This window comes from Phascolarctos cinereus, unplaced genomic scaffold (genome assembly GCF_003287225.1).
Source record: "Phascolarctos cinereus isolate Bilbo 61053 unplaced genomic scaffold, phaCin_HiC Scaffold_2;HRSCAF=192, whole genome shotgun sequence".
Taxonomy (NCBI): Eukaryota; Metazoa; Chordata; class Mammalia; order Diprotodontia; family Phascolarctidae; genus Phascolarctos; species Phascolarctos cinereus.
In genome coordinates this window covers 17,474,798-17,498,782 of record NW_027555625.1, presented here as the reverse complement: position 1 = coordinate 17,498,782, position 23,985 = coordinate 17,474,798, and the positions used below count along the sequence as shown (strand labels likewise).

The 23,985-nt window shown below is 39.6% G+C and overlaps 1 protein-coding gene across 2 annotated transcripts in view; it reads left to right on the top strand.

Moving 5' to 3' along the window:
- Positions 1–22,559, top strand: part of PPP2R2A (protein phosphatase 2 regulatory subunit Balpha) — a 97,616-nt gene extending 75,057 nt beyond the window's left edge. For both annotated transcript variants that reach the window (XM_021007725.2, XM_021007726.2), the window contains 7 exons: positions 4,706–4,871; positions 9,676–9,788; positions 12,518–12,695; positions 13,129–13,293; positions 14,815–14,984; positions 17,152–17,243; positions 21,541–22,559. In XM_021007725.2, the coding sequence (XP_020863384.1) occupies positions 4,706–4,871; positions 9,676–9,788; positions 12,518–12,695; positions 13,129–13,293; positions 14,815–14,984; positions 17,152–17,243; positions 21,541–21,820 (1,164 nt within the window). In that variant the 3' untranslated portion in view covers positions 21,821–22,559. The remainder of the gene's footprint in view (positions 1–4,705; positions 4,872–9,675; positions 9,789–12,517; positions 12,696–13,128; positions 13,294–14,814; positions 14,985–17,151; positions 17,244–21,540) is intronic.
- The last annotated feature ends 1,426 nt before the right edge of the window (positions 22,560–23,985 follow it).

The following is a 23,985-nucleotide window of genomic DNA, read 5'->3' as shown; positions in this document are numbered from 1 at the left end:
TGTGTAGTTTTAAAAAAATGTTTTCTTATTTGATATTTTCTCATTCGTGGATTGCTTTGTATTTTCTCATTCATAGATTGCTTTGTTCCTGATATTGTCTCCCCCCAGTTAGCTTAATTAGCTTGTCCGACCTTTGTGGACAGGGACTGATTTTTGTTGTTTCTGTATGCCAGAGCACTTAGCATAATGACAGGTACAAAATGGACGTGCAATAAATGACTGACCAATAAAACAATTCTAAATATGATGGTTGATTCAGAAGGCCCTTTGGAACAGAACAGGCTCAGGAACCTGAATCTTCATCGTCAGTTTACCATTGTATTGGTAAAAGGCAGAAGAGTTAATTTTTCTATATGTGCAGCAGACATTGGCATAGTAATAATAATAGCTCACATTTCAATAGTGCTTGAGATTAAGGGTTTTACATATATTATCTCATTTGATCCTCACCACAGCCTGTTTTATAAGTGAGTAAACAAGGTGTGGTTAGAGAGGTGAAGTGACTAGGCACAGCTGATGAAGGAGGTGAGACAAGATTTGAAACCAGATTGTTTCAGACTCCTGGTTCAGTGTTCTTTGTACTGTACAAATCTGATAGTGTTTTCTCAACCTTCATCCTTCTCAACCACTCTGTTGTTTAAACACTGTCTTTCAATCTCTCATTTTTGTTCCACTACTCTCGGCCCTCCTCATTCTTTTTTGCTTGCTCATTATCCATATCCTGTCTCCTAACAGTGAGTGTTCCCCAAGACTCTCTCCAAGACCCTCAGAATGTCCAAAACTGAATGCACTGTCGTTACCCTCAGACCCAGCCTTTTCCAAACCTGTCTGTTTTCTGTTGAAGACACCACCGACTGTTTGTCCTTTCTCATGGATTTGTAACATTAGTGTTCTCCTGGACTCATTCTCCCTTAGTTTTCACATGTTGCCTTTTCTGCATCTGCATCTTTGCCTTTGCCCGTTCTCTCTCCTCCTGGCCTCCCCTTTGGTTCTGAACTTCATCCCTTCTTGCCTAACTGACGGGAAGGCTTCCTGACTGTTCTCCCTGCCTCGAGTCTTTCCCCACTTCAGTCCTTAATCCATGCTACTGCCAAAGCAGCTTCTTCAGCACAGTCTTACTCCTTGCCTCCTTGTTGTCTCTTGTCTAAAATAACAGGCTCCTGTTTAGCCTATTTGAAACCGTGGCCAGCCCCATTACCTCCTGCACTGGAATGCCTTGTCTCTGCCCTTTGTGTTTCCTTTGCATCCCTTGCTTATCAGTTTCACCTCTTCAAATCCCTCTCTTCCTTCAAGGTGCAGCTCACATGCCACCTTGACCAGAAGCCTTTCCTCATCCCATAACTGCCTCATATCCTGCTCCTTTGTAAGCCTTTTCTTTATTTTGTAGATATTTGGCCATGTATCTTTGTCTCTCCTAGGGATTGTTTTCCTTTTTGTGTTTGTGACCACACTGCCTTACCCAGTACCCGAATGTCCATGCTTAATTAAAGCTTATTGATAGCCCACATATCCTTATACTTTAAGATGGGGAATTAAGAGAGAAATTTGTCTTGGAAGTTTCTATTTTCTTGCTGTCTGCTGACAGTTAATGGTGTCTAGTCGTAGTTAATAGTCTCTAGTAGTGGTATGTCTAATATGGTGAAAGCTACACTGAGCCACTGCTGTTCCACAACTGGGAAGTGCTACTTATGTGTCCTTAGTCTCCTTTCACTGTGGATAGGAACAGGAAACTTGGCAAGACAGGGAACTTCCCAAGTAAGAGAGGTGATGTCTTTGAGATCATGCATTTGTGAAAATCAGTGTGGGCTCAGAGATGTGAAGTGATTACCCAGGGCTTAGAAAGCCAAATAGGAACCCACGTGTTTCTGACTCCCAAGTGCAGTCCATTGTGCCACTGATTTCTCCTACCTCTTTCACTTGACTCTCCTCACCTTAGCTGCTAAGTGAAGTAGGTAAATATACCCCAAAAGTTAATTTTGTTCATGAATTTATTTTCTTTGCAAGCCCACTAGGAAGAAGGATGCCATGTGCTGTTTTTATTAGTACCACCTGGTGGCCACTTGGCAGAATTGCTGTTTAAATTTTTTACAGAGCTTTGGGTGATGGCAGATTCTTACTGAAAACAAACAGTATTTTGTGGTTAAAGAAAAGTGAAGTTGTTATTACTGAAGTTTTATTTATATTCTCTTTGGTAAAAAATTTTAGCTAAATTATATTGCCTTTTATTAATCTATCCTTTATTAAATCCAATTTTTTTTCAATTCTATTCAGGTTTTATTATGTTTTCATTATTTATCTTTTTTAATTAATTTATTTTGATTTATGAACAGTCACTTTCATATGCTTTTCAGGGTTTGTTTGGTGTGGCTTCTTTTTTTTTTTGGCAAGGCAGTTGGGGTTAAGTGACTTGCCCTGGGTCACACAGCTAGTAAATGCGAAGTGTTTGAGGCTGGATTTGTACACAGCTCCCTCCTGACTCCAAGGCCACAGCTCTATCCTCTGCATCACTGAGCTGCCCCTGCTTTGGAGTTTAAAATTTTTCTCCCCCTTCCCAAGATGGCACACAGTCTGATATAGGCTGTACATATATTCCTATTAAACATGTTTTCACATTAGTGATGTAAGTAAGAATTAGAACCAACAAGAGGAACCACCAGAAAGAGGAAATAAAACACAAGGGAAGGAAAAAAAATAGCAAATAGTATTCTTCGATCTGCATTCAAACTTCATAGTTCTTTCTTTGGATGTGGACAACATTAAATCCTATTTTTCAAGGTCAGGTCTTAAGACTTTGATTTTGAGTGTATATGCTTAAAATTCTCACTGTTGGTCAGTTTTTTAAGGCCGAACTGAACTAGGCTAACGTGGTAAAAAATGACACTGAGGCATCACTTCACCCCTGTTAAACAAGTAAACGTGCTAAAATATGGGGGACGTTAATTATTGGAAACACTGAGAAGGCAGACGCTGATTTGTTCATAGAGGAATTTTGAATAGAAATAAATTGTGTGCCAGTGAATGGTATATATGAAGAGTGCAGATAAACATAGTAAGATTTCTCATAAATTGATTCAGAATGAAAAATGCAAAGCCAAATGATCAACATACAGTGACTATAGAAATCAACATGGAGTCACCCGAGCTCTGGTTCAAAACCACAGATGTTGTTAGTACTGGACTTTTACCACTGAAGAATATAGTCCTATTCTCTCCCCCCCCCCTTTTAACAGTTAAGTTTTTTGCTTTTTTCCTGTACTTTAGATACAGTTTTTAAAAGGGGGTCTCTTGGGTTTTAGGAAGTCTTCATTGTAGCAAAACAAAATACAGCATTTCTTAGTACGAGTAGTGCCTTCCACCAGGGCACATCACAGCCAGTGCTGGACTTAGTATACAAGTCCTCCCAGAGAGGTTAAATGATTTCATCGGGGTCACATTGCTCGAGAGGATCAGAGCTCAGGTCTTTTTGACCAATCTCTCACCATTATACCATATGAACTCTAGAGCATTTTAAAAACAAAATGATTTTATGGTATATTTTTTTGCATTTCAGCACACACATAATTAAATTGTTTGTTAATGTCTTCTTTTTGTATATATGTATTTTTCGAAACTAAAAGGAAAAAGACAACTTGATTTAGTGGTAGAGTGCTAGATTTTGATCAATATTTAATAGCTGAGCAATCCTGGGCAAGACCTTTTATGTCTCCAAGCTGATAGATAACTCACAAAGCTACTTCATAGGGTTGTTGTGTGTAAGGCTCAAGATAATTTTCTTCTGTGCCATTTGTGCTTCATATGTGTTCACTGCTGTCAAAATCACCTTGTCTTTAGGTGGTCAGATAATCTAATTTTCTCCATTTTCGCATTCATCAATAGCTGACTTTGAGTAACATTGTGTCTGAGCATTTTCATTCGAGCAATATTGTAACAGTCCATTGCAGTAACTAGTGAACTACCCTTTTAAGTTAACTGAGTATGGAAAAAAAAAATGTTTATCTTGTTTGAATAGGCCAAAGGTTCTGCTAATGAATAAACAGTTAGTACCCCGAATTAGCTCAGATAGTGATTGATTAAGAAAGAAAGCCTATGGATAATTTGAAATGTTCAGTTTGGCTGCTAGGTATTTCTTCACCAATGTTATCAAATCACATGTATTTCTCAGCAGTTGTGAGAAAGCCTTTTCAGTTGTGCAATAAATAGTCTAAAGGCAGACATATAGAAAAGAAAAGAATAAGAGTAAACCACATATGAGATAGTTGGGGAATTGATTGTAAAATTAAAATTATCAGAAAAATAGTACTGTAAATAAGTCTTTTCTGGATTGGCTTTCTGATCTCAGTTTTGCTGATCTAAGCAATGGCATACATAATGTCCAAGGTCTCATTCAGCTAGAATATTTCAGAATTTCACAAAGTATTCCTTTCTTTTATTCAGAATAATAACTAAAAATGCTGAATAAATACTAAATACTAAATAAATGACAAATAGGCAAAATTGAAGTAATTAAAGTGTTTCCATTAGAATGAAAATTCCACATAGATCTTTAAAAAACAAAACATTATTGTCCTGATATTATGGTGGGTGAGCATGTTTCAAAACTTTATTGACTTTGTTAAAACTTGCTTTAATTGAATTTACCTTGTTGCAAAGAAGATTATTCTAAAATCTCAGTAGAGTCATCAGAATATCTTTCTTTATGTTTTAGAACAAAACCCAAACGCATAGCAGAGGAGAATACAATGTTTACAGCACCTTCCAGAGCCATGAACCTGAGTTTGACTACTTGAAAAGTTTAGAAATTGAAGAAAAGATCAACAAGATTAGGTGGTTGCCTCAGAAAAATGCTGCTCAATTTTTATTATCTACCAATGGTAAGCAGAACATTTCTTATCCTAACTTTGGGAGGAACAAGATGAGATCTTGGTTAAATGCTCACTGTGGGCCAGGTACCATAGGGTTGGAAACCATGCTCATTTGTGTGATGCAGAGAGACTAGGAAAGCCCTTGGACATTTGATTTTGGCACACACCTTTTAGAATAGCTTTCACTTTCTCTCCACGATGCTTGTTTCTTTTTTAAAAAATTCCTTCACTTCTTAGTAAATTGAGAAAAAGCCTCAAGATGATTTTGCTTTAACACGCTTAATTTTTAAGTGATAGTAGAAGTTTATCCATAAGACATAGTCCCTGCCTTCAGTTAGAGCATTTAAGCACCTTGAGAAGCAGGTGCCATCTCACTTTAGTGTTTCGTATTCTTAGCGCCCAGAATAATGCCTGTCACATAATGTGTGCTTAATAAATGCTTGTTTGATGTTAGCTGGAGAGTCATATATAGACAGCCCCTATTTTGATCACCCAGTTTAAGAGTGTTCAATGGGCTGCTCAGGTGCTGGACAGAAAGGAGTTCGCTGTGAATCATTAAAGAACTGATATCTTCCTGAATAGTCATGTGTGAAAATTGTTCCAGTGTGTGTAAAACAAAACCATTTATTCAGCATGTTCAGGGAAAGTTGAGAAGGAGGAATATTTGCAAAGTATCTATGGGACCTTTTTTCAAAAAATGTCAAAACCAGCGGTTAACCGGTACTGGGAGAAGATATTTGAGGGTGGCAGGGCATTCTGGTTTCATGATGATTAGGGGAAGATAGGATTAGGACACATTTCCAGAAGGACATTGATGAGCCAGAGAGTGTCTAGGACAGGCATTCGGGATAGTAAAGGGATTGTAACCATGTATTCTGTGTGAGGATTGGGGGAAGCAACTGGTATTGTTTAGGCTGCGGAAGAGAGAGCTTAGTGGGGAACACAATAATTCTCTTCAAGTATTTGAGGGATCTCCTTGTCTTGATCCCAGATCTTTGAGGAAAGAACTGGTTGTAGAAGCTGTCAACAGATTTAGGGCTGTGTTCTCTCATTTGAGGTCTTCAAGTAAAAGTCCATCTCATTGTGCCCTTTTTGTAAGGGAGTGCTAGCTAATAGAGTGCAGAGAGACCACAAACAGGCCAAACAAAGGGCCAAATCCGATTGTGGCTCTTGTCTAGTTATTTGTTGTTTTTTAAACCGCCAAGAACACAAATACCCCACAGGGGAAGGAATGACTAGGTCATTCATGTGCTTTGAGTCAGCAGCAGTGTCCTAGATGCTCAGGGAAACTTGGACTGCAGGTGTCCAGAATCGAGGGTGGACTACGCCTTATAGTAGATTCTGCTCTGCTTAGACCACATCTGTGTTCACTTGTAGGGACGTTGGCCAGTTATCGTATGTCCTGGGAAAGTGATCAGGGTGGCCGAGAAGTCTTAAAACCAAGTCAGATGAATATATAAATAGGAGGAATCATGAACCATGTTGAGGATCCCTAAACCCTCTTTTTGTAGAGGGATGGATGGCGTGGAGATTTCAGTGATTTATCCAAATGACAGCTGTTACTCCAGAGCATGGGTTGGTAAACCATGGCTGATGGGCCGTATCTGGCCCACTGCCTTTTTCTGTGACTGACGAGCTAAGGTGGTTTTTACATTTTAAAATATATTTAAAGACCCCCCACTTGTAGGTGCTGCTCTTTGTGTTAAGTCATGCTGTTGATATAGTGGTACTATTGGTAGAGATAGGCAAGTGTGGAAAAGAAGATTCCCAACTAAGAAAATATATATGTGAATCTCGTGATGGGAACACAGATTAGGACCTGGAAACAACTGAATGGTCATTGAGACCGACCCCTTCATTTTATAGATCAAGAAACTGAGGTCCAGAGACAATAAATAAGTTGCTTAAGGTCGCACAGGTAATAAGCGGTAGAGCCAGAAGTCGTACTCTAGTCTTCTGATTCTAAATCCACAGAAGTGATCTTGCTGGATGAGGATGACAAGATCAGTGCCAGTAACAATAACAACATTGATAATAAACAGATGATAGACATTCATCTGGCACTGGCGTGCCAGACACCGTGCCAAGTGATTTATAATTATTGTTTCATTTGATACAACCTTGTGAGGTAGGTGCTGTTAGACTTGAGGAATTTGAGGCAGAGGTTAAGTGACTTGCCCAGGGTCCCACTGCTATTAAATTTCTGAGGCTGGATTTGAACTTAGGCCTTCCCTACTCCAGACCCAGCACTCTGCACTGTGCACACTAGCTGTCTGGGTGGAGAAACTAAGCCACGGCAATTTGGAGAGCTTTACAGAAAAAAAAGAAAATTGATTTTGAGCAAGAGGTTAAGAGTTGGATTTAGGATATATCTGCTGTTACTCAGGTTAATTGGTCCATCCCCTAACATACTGAACATTCCTAGTTGCAGGTATAGATTCTCCAGAATGAATCTTAGACAAATATAGACATCGTATACAGAGTTAGCATTGACTGTATAGGTGAAGATAAATGAGTCCACCATTTGCGTGTTACATAGAAAAGGATAAGATGGGTTAGAGATTGCACTCATTTCACACACCAGCAAGGTTATGCTTAAGATTCTGCAAGCTAGGCTTCAGCAATATGGGAACCAAGAATTCTCAGAAGAGCAGGCTGGGTTTTCATAGAGGCAGAGGAACTAGAGACTGAATTGTCAACCTTTGCTGGATTATGGACAAAGCAAGGGAATTCCAGAAAAACATCTGCTTCTGCTTCATTGACTACACTAAAGCCTTTGGCTGAGGGTTACAGCAAAATGTGGCAAGTCCTCAAAGAGATGGAAGCACCAGATCATCTTCCTTGTCTCCTGAGGAACTTGTATGCAGGCCAAGAAGCAACAGTCAGAACTGAATGTGGTACCCCTGTTTGATTTAAGATTGGAAAAGGAGTAGGGCAAGGCTGTATATCATCACCTTATTTATTTAATTTATGTGCAGAGTACTTCATGCAAAATGCCAGGCTGGATGAATCAAAACCAGAATTAAGGTTGCCGGGAGAAAGATCAACAATTTCAGATATGCAGATGCTACCACTCTTATGGCAGAACGTGAAAGAGGCGGGTGTAAAAGCTGGTTTGAAACTTAACATTAAAAAAACTAAGATCTTGGCAACTTGTCTCATCACTTCCTGGCAAATGAAGGGAGAAGAAATGGAAGCAGTGTCAGATTTTATATTCTTAGGCTCAAAGATCACTGCAGTTGGCAGCTACAGCGATGAAATTAATTTCAAGATGGCTTGCTCCTTCTTGGAAGGAAAGCTGTGGCAAATCTGGACGGCAGACTAAAAGGCAGAGACAAAGGTCCTTAGAGTCAAAGCTGTGCGTTTTGCAGTAGCAGTGTATGACTGAGAGTTGGACTATAAGGAAAGCTGAGTGCCACAGAATCGATGCTTTTGAATTGTGGTACTGAGAAGACTTTTGAGGGTCCCTTGGATAGGATGTCTCTTCAGACCTAATCAAGGTCTTTTCCTTATATATTTAGAAAGATTGGAAAAAGTAGTCAGAAAGATGCTATCTCTGAAATTCAGCTCTTAACCTCTTTTTTTTTTTGTCTTCCATTCTTTATTTTGTACACCAGTTGCTAATAAACTGATAGAATGCCAACTCCAGGGGGTTCTTTGAAATGCACTAGTCATAGAACCAGGGTGAAAACCCAGCTGAGCTGCCTGGTACTTTGATCAGCATGTTCCTACAGACTCAGAGTCTTTATCTAAAAACGTTCCCTTTTAAATTAGGGGCCTAGCTCTGAGCTGCTTAGGGGGCTAGGCAGCTTTGGGTCTCCTTTGACCTCTATAATGTGGGGAAGAATAGGATCATTTCCAAAGATCGGGATCATTGAATTTTAATAAGATTAATTGAAAGTCAGCAATTAAGGATCATCAAAGCTGTATAATTGTGAGCAGGGCAAGGACACAGTTTTTATTTATTATTGTTAAAAAAAACCCCATTTTTCTTATTAAAAAATAGTTCACTTAGGAATGTTGTGAATTTTATTTTATTTTTTCTAATTACATGTAAAAGCTTTTGAACATTCTGTTTTTTTAGTGTTGAGTTCCAAATTCTCTCCCTCCTATTGAGAAGGCAAGCAGTTTTATATAGGTTTTACATGTGCTGCCATACAAAACATATGTCCATATTAATCATGTTGTGTAAGAAAAGACAAAAACACCCCTTGAAGAAAATAAAGTGGAGTATTATGAAGTTTAAAAAAACTGCAGAAAGCCTTCTCCTGTGCATTGGGTAAACCCTGTGAAACATTTACAGAAAGATGAAAGGATGTTGAAGTATCATGAAACTTAAAATTCTGTAATTCCCTTGGCCCAGCATTTTTTTGTCCTTTCTGCCAATTGTATTGCATTAGAACAAATAAAAGGACAGACTTGAAGTGACTGGCCTAAAGTAAGCAGATAAGTTGTCCCAAGGATTGTTGAGGATGCTGCCTAACCATACATTCTTGGCTCCCAAGAAAAGAAGGTCAGGGAGTTGGCTAGCTATTACCTATTGGTTATTGTATCAGTGATTTGGGGGGGGGGAGAACTGGGGCAGGAACGTATATACTTTTATGTATTTAAGTTAAATATTTTTCAAATTATTCTCCTGGTTGATAATTTAAAATTTATTTTAAGTAGCCTGTGTGGTTTTGAAGTGATAAGGGAGTGCTGATAGGTAGGGCTTCAAATACTGTGTCACGGACATTTATTTTAAAATGTCTTCCGTTCTTGGTCATAAAATTGGTTTTATGAGGAAAGTAAATTTTTTTTGTTTACTTCCCAGATAAAACAATAAAGTTATGGAAAATATCTGAAAGGGACAAAAGACCAGAGGGATATAACTTAAAGGAAGAAGATGGTCGGTATAGGGATCCTACAACAGTTACCACACTACGGGTAAGTAAATTTTAGGGGATATATTAGAGATCTTAGTTATCAGCCAGATAATGATTCTCAGGATTGGAGTGTTCACAGCTCCACAGTGAGGGGAGGAAGCAATATTCCAGATCTCTAATAATTAGAGAAATACAAATAACGGCCACTCTTGGGTTCTGCCTTGTCCGTATCACGTTCACCCAAATGACAAACGTCAGAGAGCCTGCGTGGAAACAGGCACATTGATGGAGTGTTGGTTGGAGCTGTGAATTGGTTCAGCTATTGTGCAAAGCAGTGTAGTAGTCTAACCCCAAAAGTCACTAAAATGTGCAAACTGTGGGACCCACTTATAACACTGCTATGCATATACCCCAAAGGTATAAAAGAAAGAGGAAAAGAACCCAAATGTACAACAGTATTGGTAGCAGCTTGTTTTGTGGTGGCATAGAACTGGAAACTAAGGGGGTGCCCATCAATTAGGGAAATGGCTGCACAACTTATCATATATGAATGTAATAGATTATTGTTGTGTCCTAAGAAATGTTGAAGGGATAGGAGTTCACAGAAGCCTGGGAACAGTGACCAACAAAATGTGCTGCCCTCCTCCTCGTATAGATGGTGGATGTGAAGCAGATTGTGGATATGGTCAATGCAGGGATTGATGTTGCTTAACTGTGTATTAGAGGGATTTTATTGTTCCTCCTTATCCTCCCAGATAGGGGTAGGAAAATAAAGGCCCTTTGGACATTTGTTAGAGATCTCCCCATTTCTGAAGTTTTGTTTTTGACACAGCAGAGAAATCACTTGGAAGTGCATTCCCTAATTAAGGAAAACAACAAAAGATTGGATGCCCCCTTGTAATTTATTGTTCCTTTAAAGAAAGGCAGGGGAGTGTATTTTAACAGGTTACTGCTAACTAAATTCAGTGTATTTTAACTGAGGAGTGGCGTTTTTAATTGTTATTTTCATTTGTGTAATTGGAATTGTATATATTATTGTTTTGGCTCTGCTTTCTTTGATTGGAATTTATTTGTACAAATCTTTCTAGATTTCTTTCAATGCTTCACTCTTGTTGCCACTAGTATTTCATTGCATCCCTGTGTCACTATTTGGATATTCCTGAATTGTTGGGCATGCTATTTTTAAACTATTAATAGTATTGTAATGAACATTTGTATAGATGTTTAGTTGGGGGGGGGAGTGTAGGGAGATATAGAATGTCATCAACTTCTTTGTAAAAGAAAGATAAAGCTAAATTTTTTTTTCATCATCAGTAATCTATTTCACCTTACCTTTATTAAAGTGTGCAGTTTTAAGAATTTTTCTTTATGCACGTTTGTGTGTGTTTGTGTCTGTCTGTGAGATGTGACGTTTTATATTTAAATAATTTGGACATTTGGGTTGTGTTATAGTGTGTGGTACAAGAGATTAGTCTGAACCCATTTTTTACTAAATTGCTGTCTGATTTTTGCAGTGCCTTTTTTTTTTTTAATTTGGTGAGGCAGTTGGGGTTTAGTGACTTGTCCAGGGTCACACAGCTAGCAAGTGACAAGTGTCTGAGGTCAGATTTGAACTTCAGTTCTCTTGACTGCAAGGCTGGAGCTCTATTGCCTCAAGCCGCCCCATGCAGCACTTTCTTTGGAATAAAAATGTCCACAGTATTTTGTCTCTTCAAAGATTGGACTACTATATAGGTTTACTGGAGTTTCATTTCAGTTGTCTGAGTCTTCCTGACCCTATTTAGGATTTTCTTGGCAAAGGTACTGGAGTGGATTGCCATTTCCTTCTCCAGCTTATTTTACAGATGGGGAAAACCGAGGCAAACAAGGTTAAATGACTTGCCCAGGGTCACACAGCTAGTAAGTATCTGAGGCCGGATTTGCACTCACGAAGATGAGTCTTCCTGACTGCAGCCCCGGTGCTCTCTCCACTGCACCACGTAGCTGCCCTATCTAATCTCTACTAGTGATGAACTTGTCTATTTTTTTTTTTAATCTGATGTCAAAGCATGTGAATGATTATTGCTTTGTAATAGGATTTGGGATGTGACATTGCCCCCTTATTTCCTTTTGAAAATTGTTTCCCTTGACATTTTAAACTTTTTCTTCCTCATATGAATTTAATTATTATTTTTTTCTTAGTTCTATGAAGTATTTCGATGTTAATTTGGTTGGTACAGTATTAAAGTGCTAAGTTAATTTGGATAGTGTTGTCCTTTTTTACCCTACAGATGGCAGTAGTACTTTCTTTTGTTGGGAGCACTGGGTTCTACTGTCAGATCCATACCTCTTAGCTGACATAGGTGATTTTGACAAACCTGTGCTCACATCCTTGGAAGCTGTTAGCACCTCCTTTACAATGAAAGGTTGGGGCACTATGAGATCCCTCAATTTTCTGTGAGCATCAGCGACCTTCCGGGGCTCTTGTGTGTTTGTTTCTCCATTTAACTTGTCCAGACTAGACACGTTTGTTAAGGTATCATGGCTCTGTTATGCAGCAAATTTAAAATTAACTGGCAGTAAATTATAGAAATAGTCTCTGCAGTATCACTAATGTGGGTTGAATTATCCAAATTTCTTATCCTTGTTGAATCCTAAATATAAACATATCAAATGCTTAGAAAACAGTAAATAATAGCTTTAATTTTGTCTTCATTACAAGGCTTGTGGAAAGGGAAGATTACTGTGAAGTATTGAAATGGGTTTTTTTCCTGTTTAAATGCTAATATTTTCCGTTTATCTATTTGACAGGTGCCAGTATTTAGGCCCATGGATCTGATGGTTGAGGCGAGTCCTAGGAGAATATTTGCCAATGCTCATACATATCACATCAACTCTATCTCTATCAATAGTGATTATGAAACATATTTATCTGCAGATGATTTGCGGATTAACCTTTGGCACCTTGAAATTACGGACAGAAGTTTTAGTATCCATTTCAGTTTGGGTTCTAATGGGAAATCATATGATAATAGAAAATTTATTTCTTTTTCCTAATTCTCTTGAATATTGTTGTAGTCACCATTTTCTTACTGACTGCTCCTTATTACAAAGACTACAAAAGTATCTGACTTTTACAAAGAAAAAAAGGATTTTAAATGGTCTCTCTCTCTCTTGTCTTCTCCCCTCCCCCCCGAAGATTGCCTTTAAAACTTGACATTTAAGAAAACCTGAGTTTTCTTCTTCCCCATTGGCTTTTTTGTGCTGCCTGACTAAGAATTGAAAATTGTGTTGATAAGAAAGCAGAAACGACCGGTATTTTTAACTGTAGTTTAGAAATAAAGTAGCTAAGAAAAGTACTTCAGTGAAACATTCAGACTACATATTGTTAAGTTGAAGTTCTTTAATACAGTGCTACCCAGATATTGTAGATATCAAGCCTGCCAACATGGAAGAGCTGACGGAAGTGATCACGGCTGCCGAGTTCCATCCCAACAGCTGTAACACCTTTGTTTACAGCAGCAGCAAAGGGACGATTCGACTGTGTGATATGAGGGCATCCGCCCTCTGTGATCGGCATTCGAAATGTGAGTCAGTGACTTGCTGAAAGCCTCGGGGCAATGATTAATTCATCGATTAGTCCCACAGGATGGCACTAAAGTTGGCTGTTGTATTTGAGCAGAGTCTTGTTTCTTGTCTCTGGACTTGATCCACATGAGTCGTAGTCATTGTGCATTGTTCTTATGGCATTCCATTCTTTACCTCGACATCACTTCACGTTTACCTTCCTAGGTTTCTCTGAGTTCTCCAGCCCTTATCTTGGTGCTCACTGGCACGTAGTAGACATTTAATACATGCTTGTTGACTTGGCTTGAACTCTTCCTATTTGTCATATTTTCAGCCCTTCCTTAATGGTTGAGCATATGTTTTGTTTCTAGCTTTTTGTTGTCATTAATAATACTTATTGCTGTCAGTCTCCTTGGGATGTAGTTTCAGTAGTGGAATCTCTGGCTCAGTGAGGTGTGAAGAAGTTAGTTAACTTTTATTATATAATAAAAAGTGATTCTCTCAGATGGTTGAACCAAATCACAGTCCCACATTTTGCCCAAATCTTTTCAATATGTTGGCCCATTGTTCAGAATCTTTTTTAGCTTGATAAGTGTGAGATTATTTTAATATGAATTTCTCTGATGACTGCTAATCTTGAACAGTTTTTCAGGTGGTTATTGATAATCCATATTCCATTATCTGAAAATGCAAAGGACACGGCACATTGTTTTGTAATTACAGCATTGGACCACCACATGAAATTAAGCTTTAAGCAGGATAAGCTAAATTTTCTTCCGATCCATACTGTGGTATCATTCCTTTGATAAGAAGGGCATCAAGATGCCAGAGGTCCTCTGGCTGCTGCACTAGAAGGAGATACTTTGCTAAGTGAGCCTGACATTAGGGACAACTCATTGTATCACAAGTTAGGGCCTTGGGCTCTAGTAGCTACTCTGAGTGGCTTTAGCCTAGGCCTACAGCTCTCTGGGCTTTTGCCCCTTTTTTTTAATATGGGAAGGTTGGATTACATGATCTCTAAGGGCACATAACAATCCATCTGATTTTATGTTTCTTTTTAAGCTTGGAATGGGAGAGAGAGATCTTTCATTTGTGACTTTTTGTTTGTTGAAGCATATGCACATTCAGCTAATTTGCCTTAAAAAGTTATTGGACTAAACCACTTTTTATAACTGTTTACCACTTGGCTGTATTACATTTACTATAAAATGACACTAATTTATTCACTTGGTGCTAAGAAAGCAGAGCCAGCATGTTGGTGAAACTCAGGGAATCACTTGGAGAGCTGGAAGGGACTGCAAAGACCATGTGGTTCCTTCCGAGTTTACACAGATCTCTGCCCTAAGTGTTCAAACCAGCCGGGTGGACAGCTTAAATCTTCTGGGGGAGGAGGAGGCTTCACAAAGGTGGGCAGGTTGGAATCTTGACACTTAATGACACACTCTTCTTTTTTGTATACGTATTGGTGAGCAATTGTTTTAGTATTTTCTCCATCTGAATTTTCTGCATCTTGCCCTTTTCTGTTTGTTTTGTTTTTTAAGTGTTTGAGGAACCTGAAGATCCCAGTAACAGGTCCTTTTTCTCTGAAATCATTTCCTCCATTTCTGATGTAAAATTCAGCCATAGTGGTCGATATATGATGACCAGAGATTACCTGTCAGTAAAAATCTGGGATTTAAACATGGAAAACAGACCTGTGGAAACTTACCAGGTATTTACGGTTTTTTGAAGTCTTTGAACATACATATGTGCCTCTGTGTGTGTGTACTTTTGTGTCTGTAGAGTAGGGTTGTATTCTGAGTATAATTGTGTCATGTGTTCTTGACGAGGCAGCTGGGGCTACTGTCTTTGGTACTTGACATTTTATTATAGTCATCTGCCAGGTCTCACAGTGAAGTATTAGCTGCCCCTTTTAGCTAATATAACTAATGGTAGGCCAGGGGTGGGGGTGTGATTGTGGGGTTGGTGGACCAGAGGAGCCTGTAAATATTCAGGGTTCAATCCAGTGAATGTTTATCCGAGTTCCTGCTATATATGCGAGGCACTTCACTAATCTCTAGGGATACAGTTAATAAAAAGAAAGATACCCTGCTGTCGGGTAGTTTTTAACACACAAAAAGAGGCAGAAAAGAGAGAGACGAACCAAAAGTACCCAGCACTTGGCCATCTCCTTCCATGCAATTGAAACCAGGCAGGGCAGCCAGTTTGGAGTGGAGTGAGCTGAGCAGCCATTCTCTGCCCTCTGTACAGGAAGGCACTGGGGAGAAATTTGGTGCTCCACCGGGCAGTCCTCCAATCAAAGGGGAGAGGACACTGAGTGTGTCAGTCTTAGATGGAGTTAGCATGATGGTGGTAAGATTAGAGGTGATGAGTTTATCCTGAGAGGGATATTAGTGGAGTTGAAAATCGGCAGGCCAGCAGATGCAGAGTGGAGCCCCCACTGGGTCTGAGGTAAGGGAGAGTGACAGGTAGGGTGTCCTGGGTGAGATGTCCTGGGAGGCTGTGAGGAAACAGGAACAGGCCCCGACCCTTATTAATGTAATGGATAGGGATTCAGCTGGACTTTGGCAGGCTCACATTTGACCCTTTGGCTTTTAGCCCCAAAGGCCAGGATCAGTGCCCATAGCATATTTTTAAAAATATTTCAGTTTGTCATAGATTCTCCTCTTTTTACTTGGCTACTCCCATTTATGTAGAACCTCTGATAGAAGCCCTCCCTAACTTTAGTGGCTCTAGAGGAGTTATCAAACAAAGGCCTCCATCAACCTTGGTCAGGCCCCTAGCGCAGAGAACACTGCTTGAGCAATGAAGAATTCATAAATGGTACCATGCTCTTGGGTTGGGTGTCCTGGCTACGAGTGTCTGAAATTTCGTATACCTGAGGAAAGTCTTCATTGTTTATGTTGATAAAATTATAAATTATCTTCTTTTGTATAATGGAAACATAAACCAAATGGAATAAATTGGGCCCCCAAATGAGTCTTATTTTATCTGATTAGTAAGATTGTCTATTGATAAGATTAGTGAATTTTACTGACCATGAGATACATGTACATACAGTCTGAATCATCTCATTCCAGCACAGCTCCTGGGTAATCTACATTTAGGAATTTCAGAAGTGCCCATTCTGTTCTTCCAGTCTTTCTTTCAAGATCTGTCTCTCAGTAAAACAGGCAGATCATTTTGATTTTTCCCATAGAGCAGAATAAATCTGTGAATAATGGAGAGCTGTAGAGGGTTTTAGGGTGCTAGTAACTTATTGGGGAAAAGGTTCTTTGTTGTTTCCTTATTTTTGTTTTTGTATGAAGAATCGTGATCTTGTCAGTGGGTTTATATAACAGCTAACTTCTGATCCTGTCTTGGAAGTTTTCTTTGCAAATTGGAAAAATTAAAGCTTCTTTATAGTTAATATTTCAGAGATGTGTAGCAAAATATAGTGAATGCTTGGAATACGAATTTTATTTTTAAATTAGGTCAGGGTTCTTTAATTTTTTTGTCTAACGAATCACGTTTTTAAACGTATAAGATAAATGACAGAGGAAACCGATTAGATGAAAATACAGCTATTACCATATTAAGAAAACCCCCTTCCCAGTGTGCACAGGGAGCAGAGAAGGGTGATAGTGCTGCTGTCGTTACCACAACATTCTTTGGTCTGGAGCTGGATTGAATATTGTCTCTTCCTCCAGTGATAAGAAATTTTATTTGAGGGGGAGCTGTGGGCCATAAGTATAATGCTGGAATATTGTCCTAGAAGAGTTTCTGGATCTTCCTGTTAAAGGTATAAACTTCAGTGACATTTTCAACTTCTACGGGTAAGCTGTAGCATATCAATTTATATGTAACTGTTTTGTTCTTCCTCTGTCACTCCCTTTCAGGTGCATGAATACCTCAGAAGTAAACTTTGCTCGCTGTATGAGAATGACTGCATTTTTGACAAATTTGAGTGTTGTTGGAATGGATCAGACAGGTAATGTGGCTTTAATTCAAATGCTCCATAAAACTGGTCAGTTTGTGGGAAGCACACAGTATATGTGTTAAGGTTTCAGTATTTGTAACATGAGGAAGGACTCATTTGTTTGGATGTAAGATTGACTTTTGAGTGTTTAATTCATGTTAACAGGGGGCTCCTCTGTTGTTAGTGAATTCTGAAATGTTATGGCCTGGATGACAACTACCTTAAGGCTGCTTTACATGGATGGCCATTGTTTAAAAACCTTTCCACATTCCTTTCCTTTCTCATTCTAAGATCCCACCAAGTATTGAATTTATACCCTTTGACATAAATAGTAGAATAAAATATTTTAGGTATGAAAGTTTGGAATTATCTGTTTAAAAAAAAAAAACAACCACCACCGTCCTTTACATGCCATATAATCAAATATGTGGATTAAATTGTGGCCACTTTGAACTAGAACAAAATTGTACCTGTATTTCAGTAATTATCCATTCCTTTTGACTTGTTTTACTAGAGGAAGAGCTTATTTTGAGACCATTCAAGTTCTTGTAGTAAATTTGTCATCATAACTGCCATGTGGTCCTTGAAAGGTTAGTGAGCACCTAACATGAATTAGAAACAGTGTTGTGTAAGCATGCTAGGCGTGCAGGACTTGAGGGGTGGGGCGGGGTGGAGTCTGTAGTGCCACTGGGGTTATCCTCCCAGCTCTAGAACCTAACCTGCCGACACTGAAGTGAAACGTCCTCCCCAGAATTCTTTTTTTCCAGCCTGTGACCATGAAAAGGTCTCTTCTTTTATCTCCTGTTTTGGTGCTCAGTCAGCATTAAGTAGAATGGTGCCTCATTAACTCAGTCCAAGGAGGAGAAAGGTGGCATCAGTGCCTTGTATCTAGCTGCAAAAGGACTGTGAGTCTTTAGCAAAAGAAAAAAAAACAAAAGGAGGAGGGGGCAGTTAGGTGGTACAGTGAATAGAGCACTGGCCCTGGAGTCGGAAGGACCTGGGCTCAGCTCCAGCTTCGTACACTTGATACTTACTAGCTGTGTGATGCTGGGCAGGTCACTTAACCCCAATTTCGGCCCTCTCTCCTTCTTCCCCTCCCCCCCCCAAAAAAAATCTTCAGCACTTTTGCTCTTGGGAGGCCATGTTGACTAAGAGAGTTCCGCTTGAAATATTTTAGTAAGATTTATAATACAAGATTGTAGGATTTTGCTGCTCCCTGCCCCATCCTTGTGCTGACACTTTGGTTTACTGTAGGATTGCTCATTGACTGGATCCCCACAGCAGCTCTGGGAAGTCAGAGAACTGGAGGAATTATTCTCATCTTCCAGGGCAGGGGACTGAGGCTTCTCCCAGGACTGCCCAACTAGTGGGAAGGGGCAGTTCACAGCCACTGAATGAGGAAGGAGCCACCTCTGCCACCCTACCTCTTCTTCCTCAGCCTTCCTGAACTGGCACTGGCCTTTCCCAGGATGGTTTTTACTTGTTTTTATCATCTGAGAGTTTTTGATTTTTGCTGTTCATTTTCTTTCAAAAGGAGAGAGTTGCTCAGAAACATTTTAATTAAATTACTCTTTGCTCCTGTTTATTAGGGCCCTTGTTCTCTCCCCACCTCCTCTTGTTGAGTTATTAATTCTGGGTAGGGAACAAAATATTTCCTATATCTCCTTTACAAGGAGCTTTTCACGTGGATTCAACATGGAAAACAGTATCTCGAATCTGTCCTCTTCTTTCCACTGATGTGAACACCACCCTTTTAATAGTTAAGCACAATATCCACACATTGGCCATATCTGAAAGTATCTGTTTTATTCTGCATCTTTAGTTGATCACCTCTCTGGAAAAGAGGTAGAAAGTGTGCTTTGGTATTGATTCTCTGAAATTGTGGCTGGTCATGGCATTGTACAACTCATAAATCCTTGAAAATTTTCTTCACAGAGTAGTGGTTGTATAAATTATTCTCTTGGTTCTGCTCATTTCACCCCGCGTCACTTCATACAAGTCTTCCCGGGTTTCTTGGAATCTGTCCTCATCATTTCTTAGGATTCCATTCATACACAATAATTTGTTTAGCCATTATTCAATTGATGGCCACCCCTTACTTTCCAGTTCTTTGCAATCACAAATGTTGCTGTAAAGATTTTTCTGCATCGGTCCTTTCTCTTTCTCTTTGATCTCTTCAGTATATATATACCTAGAAGTTGTATCTCTAGGTCAAAGGAAATGCATAGTTTTGTGTATGGGCGGGATAGGGGAGTAGCTCCAAACAGCTTTCCAAAATAATCCAAATACTTCATAGCACCCACAAGTGGCTTGCCTTCCCTTATCCCCTCCACCAATTTGTTTCACTTGTAAAGCTCTTCACAGTTTAGCTACAACTTAGTTTTTTTAGGTTTATTGTACATCGTTTCTCATCACTTATTCTATAGTTCAGACAAAGTGGCCTTCTTGCTGTTCTTTACCTTAAACATTCCAGCTTGTTGGTTCATTAAGTACCTCCTCTGTTCCAAGCATTGTGCTGAGTGCTAGGAATTCAAAGAAAGGCAAAACAATTAAAACAAAGTAACGGTCTCTGCTCTCAAGGAGCTCATGGTTAGTGGGAGAGACCTATGAAAACAACTGTGTACAAACAAGCTAGATACAAGTTAAATGGTAATAGCCAGCAGAGGGAAGGCACTAGAATTAAAGGTAATCAGCCAAGGCTGGGTGCAGAGGGTGGGATTTGAGGCGGCCAGGGGGGGAAAATGAGGGAGAGCATTCCAGACATGGGGCAGAGCCAGTGAAAAGGCAGGGAGGCAGGAGAGAAAGTGTCCTGTTTGAGGAACCACAAGCACATTGCTGTCACTGGATTGAAGGGTTCGTGGGGGAATGGGGGGAGTTGTAAGGTGTAAGAAAGCTGGAGAGGAAGGGAGGGCTAGCTTATGAAAGACTTTGAATGCCGAACAGAGTTTCACATTTGCTTGTGAAGATAGTAGGTTGCCATAGAATGCCAAGGCACATGGTGGTTTTTTGAGTTGGTTTCCACTGGCTCCACTCCTCTTACTGAGGCTTTTGGGGGTCCTGGTGTTGGTGTTTGCCTGCTCCCCCACCTGGGGTACAGGATCTCTCCCTGGTCTGCTGAGGGGGCTTTCTGCTAGCTTGCTGGGACACCTTCCGTTCTGTACTGCTCCCCTTCCTCTAGGGCAAGAGGGGCCTTCCCCGTTAATCTCCCCAGCTTCCTGGGCTAAAGACTGCTACACCCCGTCGTTCTGCTGGTTTAGCTGTTCCAGGGTTTTTCCTGGGGCTATACTTTGTGGGCTTTCAGAGGTTAATAAGGGACGGTGAGAGAGATTTACTTCTTACTCCACCATCTTGGCTCCCAGAAGCAGAACTCTAGCTCGTAGAGGTGATGGGGAAACACTGGAGTTTATTGAGTAGGAGGAGGGAACTGACGTGATTGGGCCTGTACTTTAGCAATATCACTGGGTGGCTCAGTGAACAATGGACTGGAGTGGGGTGAGGCTCAGGCAGACACCCCCCGCCCCCGGAGGGCGTTGCAGCAGTCTAGGAGCCTGCATTGGCAGTGTTGCCTGTATTGGATTTTACAGTGGTAAAAATGGACAGGACCTGGCAGCACATTTGGGTATGGGGGGTGGGTGGGTAAGAGCTCATGAGGAGTCGCCAGAGGGACTGGGGGGGAGGGTGGCGTGTAGTTGGTATTTAAAAGAGGCTCGTTGATTGATTTTGTAGGGCATAGCTGAATGCCTTTGAGAAACACTCCTATCGTCACCACCAAAAGTGGCCATTTTGATTGACATAGCTACAATACAGATAATCCCAATTCAGCCTTCTGTCCAAGGAGAAAATAGTAAAGACTGTATGATGATGAGGAGGATGATGATGAAGAATGAGTATTTCCCCAGTGTCTTAAAATGCATCCTTATGGCCTGGAGGTGGTATCCCTGTTCTTGAAGGTCATGCTGCATGAGCAAGAGTGATGGAAGGTTTATGAAATTTTTCATTTATCAGTGGACTCAGTAACACCATGTGCCTGTGTGTGTGTGTGTGTTCCAAAGACCATCTTAGCCAAATTTGGGTCATGACCATGTTGGCCACCTGTTGTTGATGAATTGGGGTGGGGGTGGGGGGGGCCTCGGGTGGAGTGTTGGCATCTAGATTGCAGATGTTAGACTGCAAGTCGGATTCTGTTCTAGAAGGAAATGAGTTTGTGCCTCTCTACCCCCACCCCCCAGTTTCCGGCCAGAAAATCATTTTTTTATTGAATGTTCATGTATATTGAATGACTGGCTTTTTTTTCTTTTTGGTTTTCTAGTGTTGTCATGACGGGATCTTACAATAATTTCTTCAGAATGTTTGATAGAAATACAAAACGAGATATCACCCTGGAAGCATCACGGGAAAACAATAAGCCACGCACTGTTTTGAAGCCACGCAAAGTCTGTGCAAGTGGCAAACGAAAGAAAGATGAAATAAGTGTCGACAGCCTAGACTTCAACAAGAAAATCCTCCACACAGCGTGGCACCCCAAGGAAAATATCATTGCTGTAGCTACTACAAACAACCTGTATATATTTCAAGACAAAGTGAATTAGGGTTGGCATTCCTAGCAGGAGTCCACTTCTTGCATAGTTGAGATAGTTGAATCTAGCATTTGTACCTGTAAAAGAGAGAGAGAAAGAGAGGTCCATTGTGGCACCCCTTTCCAGTGTTTAAAAATGTGCCATGTGACAACACATTTTATAGCTACATGGAGAAAGCGGTGTTGATGATTCACTGTGGTGTTCTCCATGTCTGCTAGCCATTTAGGTAAGGGTAGGGCACTTTTAATTTAAATGACTACTTGCACCATCTTGCCTAATGGACTAGATTGGACTGTATCAACATTGGTTTACTCCACTTTTTATGCCTTCCATTGTGATGACGTCAAACACAGTGAAAGCCTTCAGTCATGCTATGGGATTTAATTGTGTAACCTCATTACTGTATCATTTGTGGCCCTTTTTTATTAAATACAGCTCATTCTTACTGTGGCTTGTAGCATTCCTCCTCCTCTGGCCTCCTGGACTCCTCCCCATCACCTCTCTTACCCACTTCCCCTCCACCCAGCCCTGGTGGTGGTGTATTCAAAAAGAAAGAAAAAGAAATAAAGCACATGAAATGGGTCAGTTTGGGGTCAATGGTAAAGGGGGTTTATGTTGCGAACAAATGTTTTAATGACAGTTGGACTGTAATCACTCCTTGCCGTGTCTGGCACAAAAAACAAAATAAGAGAGAGAGAAAAAAAAAACAACAAAAAAAAACTACTGAATAAAAGTGACAAAGAATGGAGAATCTGGTTTTTTTCTTTGTAATCTACCTCTTTATACCAATATTTTATGTTTTACAGTAGATACATTGAGATAAAAGTGGTCATTTTCCTGAATGTTTTTCCCTCTTTTGTGGTAATTACTTTAACCAGTGTTCTTTACATATATGGAAGGAGGAGTTACCAGTCCTTTAGAAAAATGCTTTGAAGAAACTGATCATCCTCATTTCACAAACCTCAAAATGGTAGTAGATTTTGCCATAGATAGAAAAGATAATGGGCACATGTATATAGAGCCCTTTATCTCTTCTCAAAATCCTACTATTATATCTGGGAATCAGATTTATGGAACTCCAGTCCATTTTATGAGACTTTTTACATCAAATAATTTCATCCTAATTTTATTTAATGCCTTGCTAACAAATAGAAAGTCACTGACAATGTTCACCTTTAAAAATATTGTTAAATTTTCCTTGTTGTTGAACCATATAATGTAGTATGAAATATCAAGTGATTTTTATATAGATAAGAAAATTTACACTGCATCGAATATACCTGGTATTTTCTCTTGTATTTTAGTGCTATCAGTAATGAATGAAGATGTAGTTTACCATGAATGTTTCTCAAGTTTTCCTTTGGCTTTCCAAAGCTATTGCAATTAGAGACAGACTTTAAAAGGTAAAAATTATCAGGAAGTGCTTCACAAAGTCTTGGAACCCCATGAAATAAATATTGGTGGTTGTCAGTAGATGACAGATTTTCATAAGCAAATAATTTATCCAAAGATGAACAGTGCCGCCTTTTGCTTTTTGTTATTAGTGTGTAGAACGTAACGTCTCTGGTCTGCCAGAAGCTTTAATTGAGAAAAATGGACTTTATATTTTAATTACATAATGGGGGGGCATTTAAATTGGTAGAAAATTTGGTATATTTTGGTTGAGAAGAATATAACTCTTGACCTTGACTTGTGGAGAGAATTGTAAGTGCTTCTATATGTATCCATAACTCATCATTTTATTTTTTTAATCTTTCAATTATGAAGATTTGATTATAAACAGTTGCCTATTTAACATTCCACCTTAATTTAATTCCCCTACACTTTTATTAAAATATAATGTCTTGTAAATTTTACATGCCTGATTGTGAGCACGCACAAATACTTTTATGTAACATTTAATGCTCCTGTATCTTTGAAGTTAAGAATTCTGCGTTTGTATTTTTAAAAACGGAATTTCTTTCTAATAATTAGAATCTTGAGATGGTGGGGGCACTTTTGACTAATGTAATTGAATATCTTAGGTACATTAGTAACTTCAATAGGTTATTTACTCCTCAGACTTGAATTGAAGCTGGGGTCTGCCCCATCATGTTACAGACATTAATCAGGGACCTTTTAAGCTCAAGCTGAATGGGCAGCTTTCCAGATTTTTATGCAAGGCTGATGGTTTTCTT